This window comes from Pseudopodoces humilis, chromosome 1 (genome assembly GCF_049639895.1).
Source record: "Pseudopodoces humilis isolate 2021_Gansu_Grassland_sample_001 chromosome 1, ASM4963989v1, whole genome shotgun sequence".
Classification (NCBI taxonomy): Eukaryota; Metazoa; Chordata; class Aves; order Passeriformes; family Paridae; genus Pseudopodoces; species Pseudopodoces humilis.
Window position 1 is genome coordinate 146,053,915 of NC_142200.1, and position 17,911 is coordinate 146,071,825.

Genomic DNA, 17,911 nt, shown 5'->3' on the forward strand with positions numbered 1-17,911 from the left:
CATCTGTTTAATCAATGCAAGAGTTGGGATTTATTTTTATTTTTTTTTTTAATAGAGAAAAAACAACCTTCTTTTGGCCACATCTTTACAATGCAATGGAACAAGTGGTGCAAATGAACTGCTGAAGCCCCTTGTTGTTCCAAGAGCCCATAAGAATAAATCTTAGGGAAACTTACGGAGAGCCATGACCATTATTCTGTACCATCCTGTCCTCTCTTGCAAGGAGAACATTGCAAAAATTCCTGATGTTCTCTGCAGTCAATCTGGAAGCTCATGGTTGATGGGAGTTAAGGATCTTACCCTGTCTCTGCAGTATCACCTATTTCTCTGGAGGTATCAAGAACATACCTCAGAAATAACAGGCTTGGGAAAGCAAAAGATGTGGTTTCCTTGGCAAGTGCAGTCTCCTAATCTTATGTCCTCAGAGTCTGGACTGGAAGGACTAGAAACCAGTCCCCTTTTCTAACTACTTTTTGCAGCACCTGGCTCAGCTCATGTGCTGTCAGCCACCAACCCTCATCTGGGTGGCTCTATAAAGCCAGCTGGTTTTTTACCACCTGACTGATTCATTTGTGTTCAGCAGCAGCAGCAAACTCCCAGTATCAAATACATTTTCACCAGTGTTCCATAAAATGGGGTAAAATATTGAGGGTTACTACTTGCAGAAGTGCCTGAGAACTTGTCACAGTGTTTGTGGAGGCAGATTCAATCTAAATGGCTTCTGAGCAGGAGCCCTGGGTATCTCAGGGATATGCAGACACTGAGACAGCAATGCACTTGTCCCAGAGCTGCCAGTGCTTCAAGGAACAGGTTGCAGCACATCCGTACTTTAATAACTGAAAGCAACCAGTTTTCCACTGCAATAGTTACTTGTTACAGAGAAAACAACTCGTAATTTATTTTCAGGAATGAGGTCAAAACAGTGCAGCTTGGAGGGAAGTGAGGGGTGCAGCGGGTTGGTGATGAGATAAAAAGCTAAAAAGCTTTTCCCTGCAAGGTTAAATCCAGCTTCGGTCAGCAGTGACTGAAATCTTTTATCATTTCACAGTTGTTCCCTGTGGCCTTTGCAGTGTTGGCTTTGCTCCCTGACATCTGAGTCAGTACTTGCATAACCAGCCCCCTGCTCAGGCCTGCACAGGGCTGGGGCAGGTTGGCAGGGAAGCATCCGCTGGCCTTGCCGGGATCATACGTGTCCTGTGAAGAGACCTTCTGCTCTTCAGAAAGGTTCAGGTTGAATGTACTTTCTTCCAGGTTTGAAGCCCTGACCCCTGCCTGTTTCCAGCTGTCTCAGTGGGCAGGGTGGTGGGGTGGAGCTTGTAGTAATCATCTGCTCCAAGCTGAAGAGCAGCATTTGAGTGGCTCTGCCAGGGCTGTCGCAGCAGCCTCACCAATTGCTCCATCTGGTCCTGGCTGGTGGAGTCATCCCTTCCCCAGGAGATCTGGTCCTGCCCTCAGATCCCTTCTTTACAGGCTCCTCTCAAACCTCTCTCCTGTGTGCATAGATTCTCACAGAATTAAAGCCTTAACTAGAAGAGCTTACAAGTCCTCTGTGCATCTCCTTTCCTTGACCACTGCAGAGTTACAGAAGACAACAGGGCAGGCCACCTCTGCCCACAGGCTTCCCTCTAATGCAGAGGTTTGTGAGTAATCAGTGTGGCTTTCTTACTGATCCATCTCTGGTGGGAAGCACTAGGAGCAGATTCTTAAGAGCTGTCTGTCCATGCTTCTTTTCTCTGGCACGTTAGCAGGTCAGAACTGCTCCTGCAATTGCTCCCCTTTTAGTATATTACCATTCATATTGGAGACTTTGTCTGTCTGTCTCGTGCCCAAGATTTTGGATAGTGTGTTGTCCATAGTCAGACAGGCAGCAAACTTCCAGGAAGAGCCTCTTCAAATGCACCTGCTTGGAGATGCACCAAGTTTTATCCTGATGCAAAGGAAACACCAAACAGTCTGTTCACCTTTTGTGATTTTTATGGCTTCTGGCTTTGCCTGGCTTCTGCAGCTTCCAGCATGCCAGTCCTCTGGGTTTGCACCTGGCTGGCTGTGAGTGGGCATTGGTCTGAAGTGGTGCTGTAAAATCCCTACCCCACTTTGGAGTATTAACTTGAGTGGGAAATGTGGCTGGGTTGGTGTGTCAGTGTGAACTGCCTGTCCACAGCTGATGCTGGTGTGCAGGAATGGGATCAAAGTCTCTGGAGACTTAGGGAGACACCTGCAAAAGATGAGAACTGGGGTGATGGAGAGGAGCAGAATGTAAGGGCAGGGGTAGATCTGCTTAAATACGTCACATTTCCCACTGAGCCGGGGGAATCTCTGGCATGGAGGTATCCTCTGCTCCAGCAAGCCTGCTGTTGAGGTATTCATTCTCAGCATGCTGAATCCTTTTGGCTTCTATGTTTTCATTTGCTTTATAGCAGGATGACAGCTCTGGAGAGTAGAACAAGCCAGAAATGTGACTTTATCATGTGCTGGAGGCACACTATAATAGTGACCTGGGATGGGCGGTGGGGTGAAGCTGGGGTTGGATGACAGGGGAGGTGAAGGATTTCCTGGAGATGCAAACTGACTGACTAGCCCTTGGAAAAATGTGCTCTGCCAAGGGGCTCTCCTGCTCTTTCCTGCCAGAGGTTTGCAGCACCACAGGGCTGGGTGTTGAGAGGAGGGATCAGCTGTAACCTGCTGGGCAGCCAAACAAAGAGAGCCACCCTGTGCATGCTTTTGGGGGCTGGTCTTACAGGCACTCTGTTGACTTGGCAAGTGGAGGAGATAGGTCTAAATCAGCCTGAATGTTTGAAGATGAAATTGCAAGAAAAAATTAAATGTGTGAGGAATTCCTCTAACTTATTCTCATAGCATCAGTCTGTATTGGTCCTGAAATGGGGAGTCAGATACGATATTTTAGCAGGAAACGTGGAGGGGAGAGGAGATGGTTGGTCTGAAGAAGGAGGCAGACCAGGAATGAAGAAAGCCTACATGGCTGGGAAGGCGCAGGCCAACCCTATGCCATGTAGTTGGTGCAGAAATATCAGAAATGTTGTAGACAATAGAAGCACTTCACAACAGAGATATGAAATTGAACCAGGTGTTGGTCGATCCAATGCAATTGACATCTCTGAAATGTTGTCCCTTCCATGAGTTTGAATTTTATTTATGGACAGGTAAGAAGAATAAGATGATAGAGTTTAACTTGATAGGATCATTGAACATCCCAAGTAGAGTTTCTGTTCATTCCATGTAACTGATATTTATCCAGGTAGGAGTTTGAAATTCCCTTTAGGCTTATGTTAACAAAGTAGGGATTCATTTCTGGCTGAACTCCTTGAGTAGGATGGGCCCAAGTGTTCATGGCTCTCTTGGGCAGGTAGCACAGTTGCTGAGCCTGTTTGACTTCACAGCTGTGGCAGCACCAGCATCTAAAACTCTGTACAAATATCTTCTGATAACCCTTGGATAGCTTCTTGGGGTACTTCCTGGCTCCATCCTGAAGTTTAACTGTACAGATGTGATGTTGCTGCTCCTCAGCCTCATTTCATTGCTGGGTATCATAACAGTACTTTATTGGTAAGAGTGTGGAGGGTTGCAGCAAGAGGAGAGGGCTTAATTTCATTTTAGTCTTACCCAGTTTCTGTGCTGGGAAAATAATGTGATAACTGATTCCTCATGTATGGGCAGTGTGGACTTGCCAGTGGTTGATTAATACATCCTAGTTCAGGGTGTTGATATAGCTGTGGGTTTGGTGCATGGCTATGCAGCTGTCTTCTCCCTTTTTTCCTCCCTTGTACCCTCAACCAGATCCTAGATGGACAATTCTGTCCCACAGGAGAAATTGAGCTATAGTTTCCTGTACACTTCCAGGGGTAAAACCCAGCAATGCCACTGTACAAAGTGATTCTGCTTTGCTCCTGGCCCCTTTCCCGCTGCTGCCTACCTGTGCCAAGAGGAGTGTTTGTACTGCTCTGGAAAACCAGTCTGATTTAGAACTGACCAGAAGGACGGAAGCCTGTGGTTCTTTGCCATCCACCTCACCTTGAGATCTAATTGTGAAAGGCAGAAGAAAGCTGGTGCTGCATGGATCATTTCAAGGGAAGAGGAGGGGAAGTTCTGTGCTGGCTGGTGTCTAGAGAAAGCAGCCACTTACTGCACTAATGTTCTGCTAAAAGCACCATCCAGTACCAACTAAGGCAATGGAAATTATATTACCAAGTGGCATAAGGAGCAGGAGCAGTCCCACAGCAATTTATTTTCAATCAAACAAGAGCCATGAAGTCATTAGTTATTTCTTCAGAAGCCTTTGGTAGGTGTGCTAGAGAGCCCTGTGTTGTCTCTGCCGTGCCATATGTGCACAAAAAGATTAATTCCCAGGTTAGCAAGAGAGGAATTATGATGAGGCACAGGTCTGACTCAGACACAGTGGGAAGAGGCAAATGCCACAGGCTGAAGCTTGGACTCTTGCTGAATTTTGAAAAGAGCTAGAATTAGACATTTTTCTTTCCTTTTAATAAAAGAAGAAAAGGTTTAAAAAAATAATATCAGAAGCAAAGAAATGTCAAATTATGGCTTCATTCTTTAGCTACAGCTTTCCTGAGGATTTAGAGTACTTTGCAAATATTTAATTACTCACACCTCAGTGCCCTTGTAAACATTGCAGAAAATAAACAAAATTAAACTGTGCTGTGAGACTGGCATTCCAGCTGTACTTCTGGTGCTATTACTGGCACCTCTGGAGCTATCCTATTCATTGCAGGAGCTGGAACCTGAGGCTAACACAAACCAATAAATTAAATAGAGAACAGGTCCCAGGGCCTGAGTCCTGAAGTCTGTGCTCTGATACCCTTATATCCTGCTATTTCCAGCCTTGGGAAGGCTCACAGTGCCATCACAGCCTTTAGCTGTGTGCACAGTGCAGTGCACGTTCCCCTGGCACCAGCCCTGGAGCAGTCATGCCTACCCTGCAAATAGATACCCTACTGGTCTTTATGTGCATTAATATTCTGTCTCTCGGTTACACAGCAAGTGGATGTATTATGCAGATGGAATCACCCACAGGGATTTCAGTGGTTTATGCAGAACTCTTTTTTAGACTGTTCTTTTTGTCAACTTGCACCTCTAATGACATATTTGGAAAATGTTTGGAGCTTTTTTTCAATTCCATGGGGTGTTCCTCTGCTTTAGTGTGCTACAGAAATAAGTTACACAGTTAATGCACTGTTTTATTGCAAGCAAATCTTTGCCTCAATTACCTTTTTTTTTTTTTATTTACACTGGATGAGCATATCATAAATCATAGGTGAAACAACAGCCTGCCCTGTTCTGCAACCCCTCAAGCAGCTGCTTTCAAAAAGCTGATGTTTATTGCAGTGATTAAATATGAAATCCCTAAATGTGAAATTAAGCATCAGAGCAAGTAAGTAATTGCTTCCAAACTTGTCTTTATATACTGTGCGTGCAGCATTCCTTGTTCCACCTTTCCCCCGTAATTTTCCTCCTCTTTTCCTTTGCCTGTCAAAATGCAAACCCTTCAGGGCCGGGATCTCTGTTTCCCCGTTTGTCTGTGAAGAACTTTGGGGTGCTCCCAGAAGCAGAACACGAGCAGTGATGATGGTGGCCGTGCTTTGGGAGCTTTGCTGTGCAAAAGAGAGGCAGAAAGCAGTTCTGGCGGCCTCTGGCAGAGGGCAGGGTGATGGAGGGACACACAGTGCTGGCCACCAAAGTGTCTCCGAAGACGGGCAACTTGCAGCTTTCTATAGTGGCAGGGGGGCATTTAGCTCAGCTTGGCTCAGAACAGAAGAACGCCTGGACAGGACAGTAGGAGTTAATGTGGAAAGCGCTGTTAAATGCCCGCCCGAGCAGCCAGCCTCTTTGCTAAAATAGAAAACAAAAGTTATTTCATTGAGGGCTCTGAACACAAAGTACTCAGTGAAAGTTTAAATGCCAGGTGGTGTATTAGGTAAATAAAGGCGTCCCGCTGTAGGCATTGTTCCTCCCCGCAGCCGGCTGTGGCCAGCAGCGGTAGCAGCATGGGAACCGTGCCCTGTGGTGTGGGGCTGTGCCCGGCCGAGGAGCTGAGCCGGTGCTGGGAAGGCAGCGGGGACTTTGGGACTTTGGGATTTTGGTGCCAAGGGCCACCCGCGGCACGTGGAGCATCTCCCTGGATTGATTCTGCTCTGTACTCACGGCTTTGGGTCACAAACGCGGGGTTTGCGCACATGCCATATGGCTCTACAGCGCAGTTTGAATGAAGAGCAGTGATTGATTTTCATTTTAGCGACTTTTTAGCTGGGTATCACAGCGCTGCAGAGTTAGCTTTTGTTCTAGCCCTGCGGTCGTCCCCATGTCGGGATGTCCCATGCCATTGCCCGGCTCTGTGTGCAGCTGGAGCCCTTCACGACGTGGTCCTCCCCAGCTCCTGCTCTGCTGTCGGTGGCAGGAGAGGGGAGCTGCCCGGAGAAAGTGAAAAGCTGATATCTGCAAAAGAGCCCGTGTTCTGTGGGTGACGGATGCGCAGGAGGGTGAAGCATTCTTTGCTCATGTGTGTGTTTCTCGTAAAGATTCGTGCCCAAACTTCTCCTGCTTCTGGTTCTACAGGATATTCCCCCATCAGGCTGTTACCTGCTGAGGATCTCTGTTAATACTTTTCCCCGTTCACTGGCACTTGTGCTGGTAAGGTACACGTTGTCTGTGTTTCTGAGTCTTGGCCGCAGCCATCTGGTGTCTGACGAAGCCTTGGTGCCGAGTCTCTCAGTATAATTACCATGCCGAGTTAATTATTCGTGCCAGCCCAGGCACTTATTCAGTGACTACCTCAACCATTACCAGGACCTCTTCATTCATCACCTGTCAGGCTGTCGAACAGCAATGGAATGTGCATTTGGCCGTCTCAAAAAAAAGCCATTCTTTGCCATCAAGCTTGTGAGTGATCCCCCTTTCTTTGCTCTGAATTATTTGGCCGTGGTCTTTTCTCCAGTATTTGCAAGACAAAGGAGAAGCATTGGCAGAAAATTAGTAGTTAGAAGCCAGGCTGGAACCTTGCTGCCAAGGAGAACTAGAAAAGCCCATTGGGAGGGATGCTCTCCATCAGGATTTCTGATCTTGGATCTCATGTGTCTATTGCTTTATGAGGTGGCATAATGTATTTAGTCTCTCCAGATTTGACAAATACACTTAACAAATGTAAGATAACCAACATGCGGTTCTGGGCAAGGTGGAAGTTCCTCTGTCTAATCACCACTGCAGCAGAGATCTTCAGTAAACCCCTTTAAGGATACAGCATCATAATTTTTAAAGAATACAGCCAAGAGTTTCTCCTGATCAGCCTTTCCTTATAAAGGGGCCTTGAGATCTTCAGAAAGAAGAGCAGTTCTCAAAATTTTGATAACTCCTCAGCTCCTGATTTTCTCAGTTTTATGAGGAAAAGGTGTTACATTGCAGATTCCACAGATACAAGTGTGGTTTTGGCACATAAATAGGCCACAAGTGGAGTAGAACAGGCTGAATTCTGGATACCAGTGGGGCTTTTTCTTTGGTTTTACAAAATGAAATAGCATCTGTAACAAAAGCTGGAGCTTTCAGGGTCAGGTATTTCTATGGCTGAGACCACTTAAGAAGTGGTTTCCTTTACTGTATTCAAACTACTAGAAATAAATTTGATTTTTTTAGATTTTTAAGTTGCAAAAATAGACGCTTTCCTGTGAAATTTTCAGACAACATGTAACATTTTAATTACTTCAGAGCTGTATTTTTCTCTTCCTCTGATTCATAAAAGCATCAGAAATGTGTTTTTGGAAACAAGTAAGCTGCTCATTGAGTGGTGTGCTCACTACATGAAAAGTCACAGAGCTGTTTTAGTAAGATTGAAGTAAATGTGTTTGCTAATGCAGCTGGGATAGATGCTGCTCAGCTGGAACCAGGGAGCTTGGAAGGGCTGGAAGGCCTGGCCATTATATGGGTAATGCAGTGTCAATCACAGATAAAGGCTATAGGGGTCAAGAATAGGAGCTGTAATTCTTATATGGTGAGAGGCACCTGAACTGGTGTGTAACAGTGTTAGATAAAACAGGAAATTTCCTGGGCAGTATCCATGCTATTTTTTTGGTACCATAACTCTTCAGATTTACTCTTCAGACTTAATTTATTATTTTTAAACTAATAGGTGTTTTACAACATTTAGTGCCAATGTCACCAGTACTGTTTGGACAGAAACAGGCAGTAGCCATTTACCTGCTGATAGGTTCAGAGCTTTACTGCCATTAAGTAGCATTAAACCTCATTTCACATAATTTGCATTGATTTGCTTATGTGTCAGAATTAACATAGAATTGTGTCTGAAGAGTGAATCAGCTTAATGAACCAGCAGCTCAACTCAGATTCACTTGTGCTGCAGGGTACTTAAAATTCAGCAGCCACAGCCTGCCGCCTTCTCTGTTTCACTGCCAGCTGAGAATGCAAATGAAAGGACAGTGTTGTCCTGGGAAAGAGTCAAGAAAAAGTGTCACATGGAGACACTGCAAATGGAATTTCTTTTGGGTTTTTTTGGGTTTTTTGAGGGGATGAGGGATTTTGGGTTTTGGTTTTTGTTTTGTTCTATTTTGTTTTGGTTTTTTGCTGAGAAGTTTCACTCTAAATGGTAAACGAATATGTCCCTATAGATAACCTCAGAAAACTGTTTTGGCCACAGCTTTATGTATTAGCAGTGTTATTATTTGCTTGATCAGGTACAGGATGAGAGAATACTGAAGTGTGATTTGTAGGGAAAGTGCAAAGAGTGATTTCATTTTCATGGCCAGTAACTCATTCCAGTTTCAGCAACTTAAGCACACAAAGGTAAAAATAAAAATTTGAGGGCAGGTTGCTGGCTCCATCCTTAGGGCCCTCAATGGGGAGTGTGACTCTATCTATTACTGTCCCCCTGAAGCCAAACCTCTGTAAAGGAGTGTTAACACATCCCTGAAATCCCTTCCAGCATCCTATGGGGGTGGGTGGCTCCGAAGGTTCATGGGGACAGCAGCTGTTTTTCTTTCTGGAATAGGGTTGATGAAAAGAGAGGCTTTGGCAGGAATCACTGGGTTATGAGCATCCTTCCTCTCAGAAACCACCAGATGCATCCTGCCAGGTCAGGCATGAAATGTAGGTGACAGAACTCATTGTGGGTGTCACCCTGGGAATGTAGGAAATGAAGGAGGGCATCCACCCTTTTTTCCCTTGGGAGTACACAGATGACAATGCAGCACTTCATCCTTTCCTGTTATGTATCAGTGGAGGGCTGGTTTGGATCAGAATGTCCATGTTCACATGAGTGAAAAACTTAATGCTGTGCAAAATAAGGGCTTTATTTAGGAGAAATTGTAAATACCGAGAGAAACAAGTGAAGGGAGCATCATTGGTTTTGTATGTCTGTGCCCAGCTCGAAACCAGCTGGTGATGGGTGTGACTTGAGCCATAGGTGTGGGCACTGCCATTCCAGCTTCCTTGGGACTTTTACATCCATCCCATGATGTGTGGCTCAATCCCATCTGAAGTTGCTCAATTAGGGGCACAAAACTGAGTGCTGGGCCATCCATGTGTGCTGTCCCTGTCACAAGGGGAAGGCAGCTGCAGACAGCCCCGTTCTGCTCGAAGTCTAGTGCTATCTAGTTCTGTTAGGATCTCACATACACATTCCATGCAAAGTTGTAATATGAAAGTTGTTTTGAACCATATATTCATATGAATCTCATTATAATTCATATGCATAATCAGTTATGCAAATGTTAGTACTTACAATTCATCAATTTGGAGACCACAAAGTTATCCTCTTTATTTGTTCTTGTTTTGTCCCAAGAAAGGTAATGTGAGAATGAATCAGAACAAAGCAAAACTCTTGGATTGTTTCAGAATGGATAGGGTTAATCCATAGGAAATATAGAATCATTGAATCATCAAATGTTTTGGGTTGGAAGAAACCTTACTCAGTTCCAACTCTAAAGGATAATCCCTTTTGTTAGTCAGAGACACAGCAACCGATCTGCTAGACCTTTTTCTCTCTTTTTAATTTTTTTTCTAAAATTATTTTGTGCTGTAAAAAAAGGGACAGCTATTTAGTTTCATAACATGAAAATACCACATTTTGTTCATAATGTTACCAGAACTAGTAGGGTTTGTAGCCAATGTCAAGTTTGTTTCTTCGCCCAAATTCTACATACATGAGCCCTACTGAATTGTTGCAGCTTCATTATAAAAGAATCCTGAATAGTTGTCTGGTTTTCCCTGCTTATTTGTTTGAAGTACATTCTCTCAAATAAACTGGTTTTAGCCATGGGATAGAGCTGTATCTTGTCCCTTCACTGGATTCCTTCTGCTGTAGTAGAGCAGGGCCCCCACTGCATGTACAGATAACAACATATTTGCACCAGCACTACTGTTTAGTTGTCAGTCCAATAGGACTAAAGTTAATACAAAGTCCTGAACTTTGCTCTGGAGATATATTATAGATTTTCATTCTTTGATGTGGAAGGCTTTTGTAAAAAAACTTCATAGGGTTTAGGGTGCTAGGCTGTATCACAGCAGCCAAAAGTATTTTGTTGTAATATTCATTAAAAATTTAGCATTTCCTATGTGATTATGACTTTAGTCTCAGTATTGTACAAATGTAAATAACATACATACCACAGAAATGCTATGAGGTAGGCTTCTGAAAGATTGAAAAGCTTAATTACCTTAACTTTATCAGTAGCCTGCAAAATAATTATATTTTTTCCTCCAACTCTGTGCAGAAACTGAGTCACAGACAAATTGAATCTCAGATGTATTAGGGTGTGCCTCACAGTGAGTACTTTATGTTTGAAGTGCCTGGTTGAAACAAAGAGTTCTAAGGCTCAGTGTGCTGGAGTCACAGATGCTCTTCATCCACAAAAACTCATGCCAAGTGTCCAAGGCTGGCATCCAAAAGGAGATTCACCACCAGAGAACATTCTTGTAAGATGGAAACCACTCTGTCTGTCCTGCCTGGGCTGTTACATGTCTGTGATGAGTTGACAGTAGTTTACATAAGATGTAAGAGATGTGACTTCCATGGTCCCTTTTGATCCACATGTCCCTGTGTCCTACAGATGTCCTCTGCACTTGGCAGGCCAGCCTTGCTCAGATGCTGAGTCTTCTGTATTTCTGTTTATGACTGGTAAAAGCTCTTCTGGCAGAGCCTCTCAGCACTGGAAATGGTTCTGGTGGACTTGCTGAATACATTAGCACACAATGAACACATCCCAGCAGCAAGCATTTAAGATCTAATGGTGGTTTTCTCCCTTTTAGTGGTTTTCCATTTGCATCAATTATAGCTATCTCAGCTCCCAGTTTGAGCACTCAGGGAACATTTATTCCATAAAAGCACAGAGGAACATCTTCCTCAGAGCAGCTTATTTAAATTTGTCAGTAAGCAAAAACTGAACAGGCAAGTTAGGTGTCCTTTCAGTCCTTAAGGAAGTGGAACACACCTCTCCAGTCCCCCTGAAATGAGCAGGGTTTGAGGACATTCAAAATGCCAGGGTGGTTATTACTCTTGCCTCACTCTGTGGTGTGTCACATCAGCCAACATCTGCACCTGCCTCCAGCCCCAGTCTCCTCTGGGCCTGTGGCATTGCTGCTCGACTGGCAGAGCTGCAGGGCTCTTTAAAAATCAAATTAAATGGAAGTCTATCTGCAAGTTTGGAAAAGGACCAAAGATAGGCACTGAGTAGGGGGTCCTTTTTGATTCCATCAAAGCTAAAATTTATCAGTGAGAATTAAGATTTTCTTTGAAAGTGGTACAGTGCTCTGTACCACTAAACCCACTATTAATAAAACATATTAGAGCCTAATTATTTTGCAGGTTTCATGTTGAGTGACTCTATTATTATGAAGTTAAGTCTCTTATTATGTAAAAGCCATCAAGAAAGGTTGTTTTCAAAGAAGAATAATAGGGAAAGAACAGTTACCCGTATTATATGTTAATGCCTTTAAACACAGAATATGCTAACTCTTCCCCAGATATGTCAGGAGTAATAGTTTCTTCAAGTAACAGATCCCTCCCTGAGTTGTTGGAAGTCCAGTGTTCCAAGTCTAGAAATTTAGGAAGAAACCTCTGGTGCGAAAATCTCTGGTGGAGCCCTGAAAGTTTACCATGAAAATGCAACATTGCATTCTCAAACAGTTCTCTGATTTTTGACACACCTGGGATTTTATGCTCATTAATCTGCTCTCTTTTGATGGGTTTGAGTCCCCTTTGGACTAATTGATCATCTACACAAATCTATGGAAGCACAAGAAATGAGCCAAATTCAGAGGTCTTACAGCACGCTTAAAAACACAGATCCTGGTTCAGCCTCTAGGTTTTTATGCATCTAAGTCTGTCCTGATTTATGCTGGCATCAGAGAAGCACCCTTGGTTTGCTGATGTACATGTAACCAGAAACACAGATGTTGGAACTTGAATTTTCTGACTAGTGGTGGATGTCTGCTTGTTCTTAAATGGATAATAAACACAGTTTAAATCTGTTTGTTCACAATTCAGAGCTGCCCTAGGAACGTAACCAAAAATACAGCTGGGTTACATACACATGCCAAATAAAAACAGGGTGCTCACAAGAGAAATTATCTGCTGCTGACACTGATTTTTGGCAAAAGATAAGATCAATCTTTCTCCTAAAAGGCAGCTGAAAACAATTTAGGTTTGTAATAATGCTGTACAAGAGCTTTACAGAAAGCAAACTGAGGCTCAGGAGAAATACACCTTGTTCCTTTTTGTGTTTGCTCCTAATTGTATTTTAACTGATGACTGAAATACTGTTAAAATAATGAAAAAGGAGAAAAAGCAACCATTAAAGGTTTTGAGCCATGTGCCATGAGATAAAGTTAATCCTGAGACTCATAGGAGTATTAAAATGATAACAATAAAGTAATACCCATACTGAGTGTCATTTTAGAAATAAGCAATCAGACAGGAGGTTAATACAACACAAACCTCCAGCACTCCCATCCTGCCACTGTGCCTTCCTGTAGTGGATCACACAGTTCAACCAGCTTAAGAGTTTTAGTGGCAAGGCACAGATTCCCTTTCATAAACAAGGAGGTGAGATGCCTACTTTTAGATTGGGGCAATGTGATGAAAAAGTACAGGATTTCTGTAAAACTGAGATCTCTGTCTGCTTTTCACCTGAACTGATCTTTTGTCATTATTGTTGTTCACAGCCTCTAGCCTCTCCTCTTCTCCATCTACCCCAACACAAGTGACCAAGCAGCCCACGTTTCCTCTTGAATCCTATAAGCATGAGCCTGAGAGACTAGAAACACGGATTCACTGTTCCTTGCCTCCGGACACAGGGCAGAGATTTTCTCTGCCTCCATCTCAAAGTGCAGCCAAGCCTCCCATCATGACACCAGCTACCTCAAAACCAGTAAGTAAAATTTGTGTCCAGTTTTCCACTGGGAAATGTACAGGGTTGTGTGTGGACTGTGTCCTGTGTTACAGCTGATGGGATGCAGTGTGTGTGTGTCCATACTGTGGGACAGAATGAGAACCCAGCCTTTTCCTTCAGTTTGCTTCAAAGTTTGGCTGAGAGGACACTGGGAATCCAAAGGTGGTGACTCCCTTCTGATTTACCCAAATAGTAACTAATCTCTGCACTGCTTTCAAAGTGAGTTTTGCAATGGCTTCAGATCCCAGGATACACTGCTGAGATGCCACCCCAGAGATGGATAAAATTTTATTTAGGATTTTCTTTTATCTCCCTTAAGAAGAGCTGATGAAAGAGTTAGCAGACAAAGAGAGCATATAAAAAAGAAATTCACAGTCTGAGCTGCAGGGATTCCGAGTTCCTGATGCCTCTGGAGTCTGAGATGACTGGGACTGCTGGTGACTAATAGCACAAGTTGCTATCACACCTCTTGCCCCAGCTCAGAGAGTAGAAAAAGAAGGGCAGCACTACCAGGGCATTTATCCAGCCTCCCACACAGCAAAGGTGTCTTCATAAGAGTGGTTTCTTCTGTTTCTGGTAATGCATGAACTCAGCAGTTCCTGGGAACACATGAATTACAGCATCTGATACTCTCCAGTACTGCATAGCTCTGTGCCTTCTCCCCTCTCCCTTGGCCAGCCTGAGCCTCAGATGCATCACTTTCTTTTTCTTTCTCCTCTGCCTTTTTTCCCCCTTTTCCTTTTGTGTTAATTCCTTCACATTACCTGTATCTTTCCATTCCTCTGACCCATGGAACCAGCAGACTGTGATCTGTCACCCTGAATCTGTCTTGTCCAGCTTGTCTTCCCCTACAAAATATAAAATCTTCAACATTTTTTGTATCTAAAAATCTAGAACTCTAAAGGGCATACAGGTTCATGGGGTCAGTTGCTCTGTTGAACAGCTATGAGTTCTGTTTCATTCCAGCTCTCAGTAATTTATTTAAAAGCAGGAAGTTTCCTCCCACTCACCCATGGGAAAGCTGTTCCAGGATCGGAACACAGTAACACAGCAGTCCCAAAGCCTTTTTGCTTTTGTGTGAGGTACCTCCAGTAGCAGTAGCTGTTGTGATGCTGAGAGCATTTGGGTCCTGGATCAGAGTTCATCTGCTACTTTCAAGTCGTTCACACACACTATTCTGGGGGCCCCTTCTGTAAAAGTTAGGAAGTCTCTGATTTTTAACATAATTTTTTCATGGACAGGTTATAACTATTTGCTGTTATAATTAATGGCTGTTTTCATTCATTGTTTGCTACATCCTGTTGTACCAGTAGCCAACCTTTGTTTTTTCAGATCAATCTAGCCAAACTCTCCCTATGAATTAAAGACTTTTTCTTCTGCTATGCAAAAGCAAATTATTAAAGTATTAAATAAAATAAGTCCTACATTATAGTTAGGGAACTCCAGAGTTCTTTTCAATGTAACTTTTCTGCAGCCAGCTCACTGCCTTTCCATGTCAGTATATTCTTGGGGTGCAGAAATTATTAAACCCAAAGGTTTGTAGGATGCAAAAATATTTTGGGTAGGTTTTAATCAGTCAGTCATATTATTCACATATGAATGTGTTCATCTGTGTTATGCAGCTACAGAAGAGTCTTTTGTACCTGTTAGAACAGAAGTGAGGAAACAGCATAATCTTAGCGCATTCCACTGACTGAAAGACTGAAAAGTTTGTTTTGTTTTTGATTATTTGCTGATTCAGACAACATGAAGTTGAGTAGAAGATGCCAGAATAAAGAAACAGAATTCTCAGCAGGTTTTTATGAACAGTTGTAGTTGTATATATGTACAAGAGAAAGTCTGGGGGGATTTCAGAATGCTGTACTCAATGCTCTCCTGTTCAGAAGATGCAGAAATGTGTGGGATGTGTGGCACCTGATTGTCTGGTACCCTCTGTACTCATTTATGTCTGAGAGCAGTGAGTGTGCAGGGCTGCCAGTGAATCATTCAGGTGTTGCTTTACTTGGCAATAAATGTCAGCAGCCACAGATCAGTAAGGAACAAAGCTGTGGATGTTTAATTTTCAACAGAGACTGGAAAGAGAGATAAGATTTGCCATTCTCTTCTAGAAGGAGTAACTGTTAGAGAGAAAGGCTGAGTTCCTGCAGAAGGACATGAATCTGAAGCTGATTCTGTTCTCTTAACACTGTCGTGTATTTTGATCCCTGCAAATTATTGACCCAACATTCCTTTGCAAATACAACAGCAGTAGATAAACATTCTTCACTTGAGTACTGTATTTCAGATATTTCATTTATTCTGAGTTGTGTGTTAATAAATACATCATTTCACAATCACATGTAAGAGGCAAATTCAATTTCTTCTTAACTTAGATCACTATTTGCTGGCACAACAATTTCAGTTATTTTAAAAACACACTATAAATTTTATGATAAAGGCTTTCATAGTGGCCATGCTGTTAGGTGATCAATTCAATGATATGGAAGCATCTATGTTGACATCTGAAATGAGAAGCTGACTCTTATCTACAGGGCTCTGTCAACTTAAATCTCATTTATTTATTACATTGCTTAACTAATAATGATAATGTGTGAGACCCCAGAACTATTATAAATGATTCATGATTGCTATATATAGTGCAGTAGGAAAGAGGAACCCTTGGATCCAGACCTGGAAATATTAAAAAAAACCAAACCAGAAGAACAGATAACCATAGGAAGATATACAGTACCAGGACTTGGAAGTAATCTTAGTCTATTTTTATAATTAATGGCACTTGAAACTGGTTCTGAAGTTGTTTTTTACCTGTCTGAGATTCGGGTGCAGAAAGGTTAAATCTGTTCAGTAAGAGAGAAGACATGGAGGGAAGAATAAAAATACTTATTTCCCAGCAGATGTAACCAAACCCTTTCATAATTTAGTAGCACTTCCAACAGTGGGTATTTTCATGTGATTTTTAAGCCTTTGATTCTGGGAAGGGGAATAAATAGTGGGAGACCATTCCTGAGAGAGGGAGATCCTCCTTCAGCAAGTACCATCTTGCCACAGTACACAAAGCTAAGCAATTAACCTCATGCTAAATGGGTGTCTGTGGTAATCACCAAGGTCTGCATTTATCCCACCTAACTTTAGAAACCTTTCTGAGCTGCTTAAGCTGGGAGCACAGTAACTCTGGTTGTCTCTTCGTTCCCCCAGAGAGGCATTTGCAGGGAATGAATCAGATCCCCAGGGGGCTGAGGAGCCTCTGGGGCTGACTGTGAAGGAGGGATTGACTCCAGGTGCTGCATTTCTGATCCAGGCACTCCTCAGATGCCCAAAGCTGGAAGTGCTGGGCCTGTCACACACCACTGCAGCAGCTCTGCCAGGCTCTCCCCTCCATGTGTAGGTGTTCCTAGTGGCTGAGTTAGAAGGTTATAATGAAAAATTCAACTGATAAGAGATCAAAGCTGTGCCCAAAGATTACTGCACGCTGTGTTAAACAGCAAAGGAGAAATTTGATTTTTCACAATGCAGTTCACGACTCTGTACTTTGGCCTTGTGCTGTTTGGATGGTGTAACCTTCAGGCAGTAAGTGGTAAACGATAACTCTTCTCTAGTGTGACATTACAAACCATGGAAGGAATGCAGAGAGGTTGCAAATTCAGTAACGAACCTGTTTGCCCTGTTTCCGCCTTGTCCATATTTTGAAGTGGAATGTGGTACATTGGGCATTATGTGGTTGTATCCTTTTCTTTCATCCTTTTTTTTTCATCCTTTTTTATTCCCCTGACACATAAGACACTGTGAAAATAGCACTACTCCCTGCAAGCACAAGCATTTCTGTGATACCTCGTCTCCTGGTTTCCCCTTTCCCAGCATGAGAGGAGCCCAGGCCAGAGGGTGCTTGCTCCAGACTGGAGAGTTGCCTTTGAGGTCTCTTTTGGTGGAAAACAAGGCTGGGGCTTCCTCTGCTCAAAAGAAGTGGCAAAGTCAGAACATACCTACAAATGATCCTTTCCATATGATTGTGTAGTGAGCCACCTCCTCCAAATGACTGCCAAGCCAAGTAATTACCCAGAACGTTCTTAACAAGAGGAAAAGTCAGCCAGAAGGTAGTCAGAGACTTACTCTTTGCCTGTGTGAGTGGGTTAAACTGCAGACAGAGCACACAGAAGGGAGTCTGGTCTCTATTCATCTTGCACAGTCCTTGCTGCTCCAGTGTATGGGAGAGGAGAGATGTAATGTACAGCTGGGACTCTGTTGCAGTCCTGGAAAAAAGGGAGAAACCAGATTGTTCCTGCAGCTACTCACTTGTTAAACAGTAGCGCTTCCCTGCAAAGCTATTCATGCTGCTTCTTAGCCAAAATGTAGTAAACTCCACAACAGGGCTGTTAACTTGTTCAGCTTGAGAGAGAGGCTGTTACATCACACCCTGTGCTGGCAAGGAGCCTGGGAACCAGGATGTGTGCAGCAGGTCCTTTGGTTTGGCTCTCTCCAAAAAGCCA

General features: G+C 43.3%; 1 protein-coding gene across 3 annotated transcripts in view; it reads left to right on the forward strand.

Annotated features, from left to right (window-relative positions):
* Nucleotides 1-17,911, forward strand: part of PRKAG2 (protein kinase AMP-activated non-catalytic subunit gamma 2) — a 211,601-nt gene that overhangs the window by 131,458 nt on the left and 62,232 nt on the right. For all 3 annotated transcript variants that reach the window (XM_005527751.3, XM_088064457.1, XM_005527752.3), the window contains one exon: nucleotides 13,201-13,406. In XM_005527751.3, coding sequence (XP_005527808.2) covers nucleotides 13,201-13,406 — 206 coding nt within the window. The remainder of the gene's footprint in view (nucleotides 1-13,200; nucleotides 13,407-17,911) is intronic.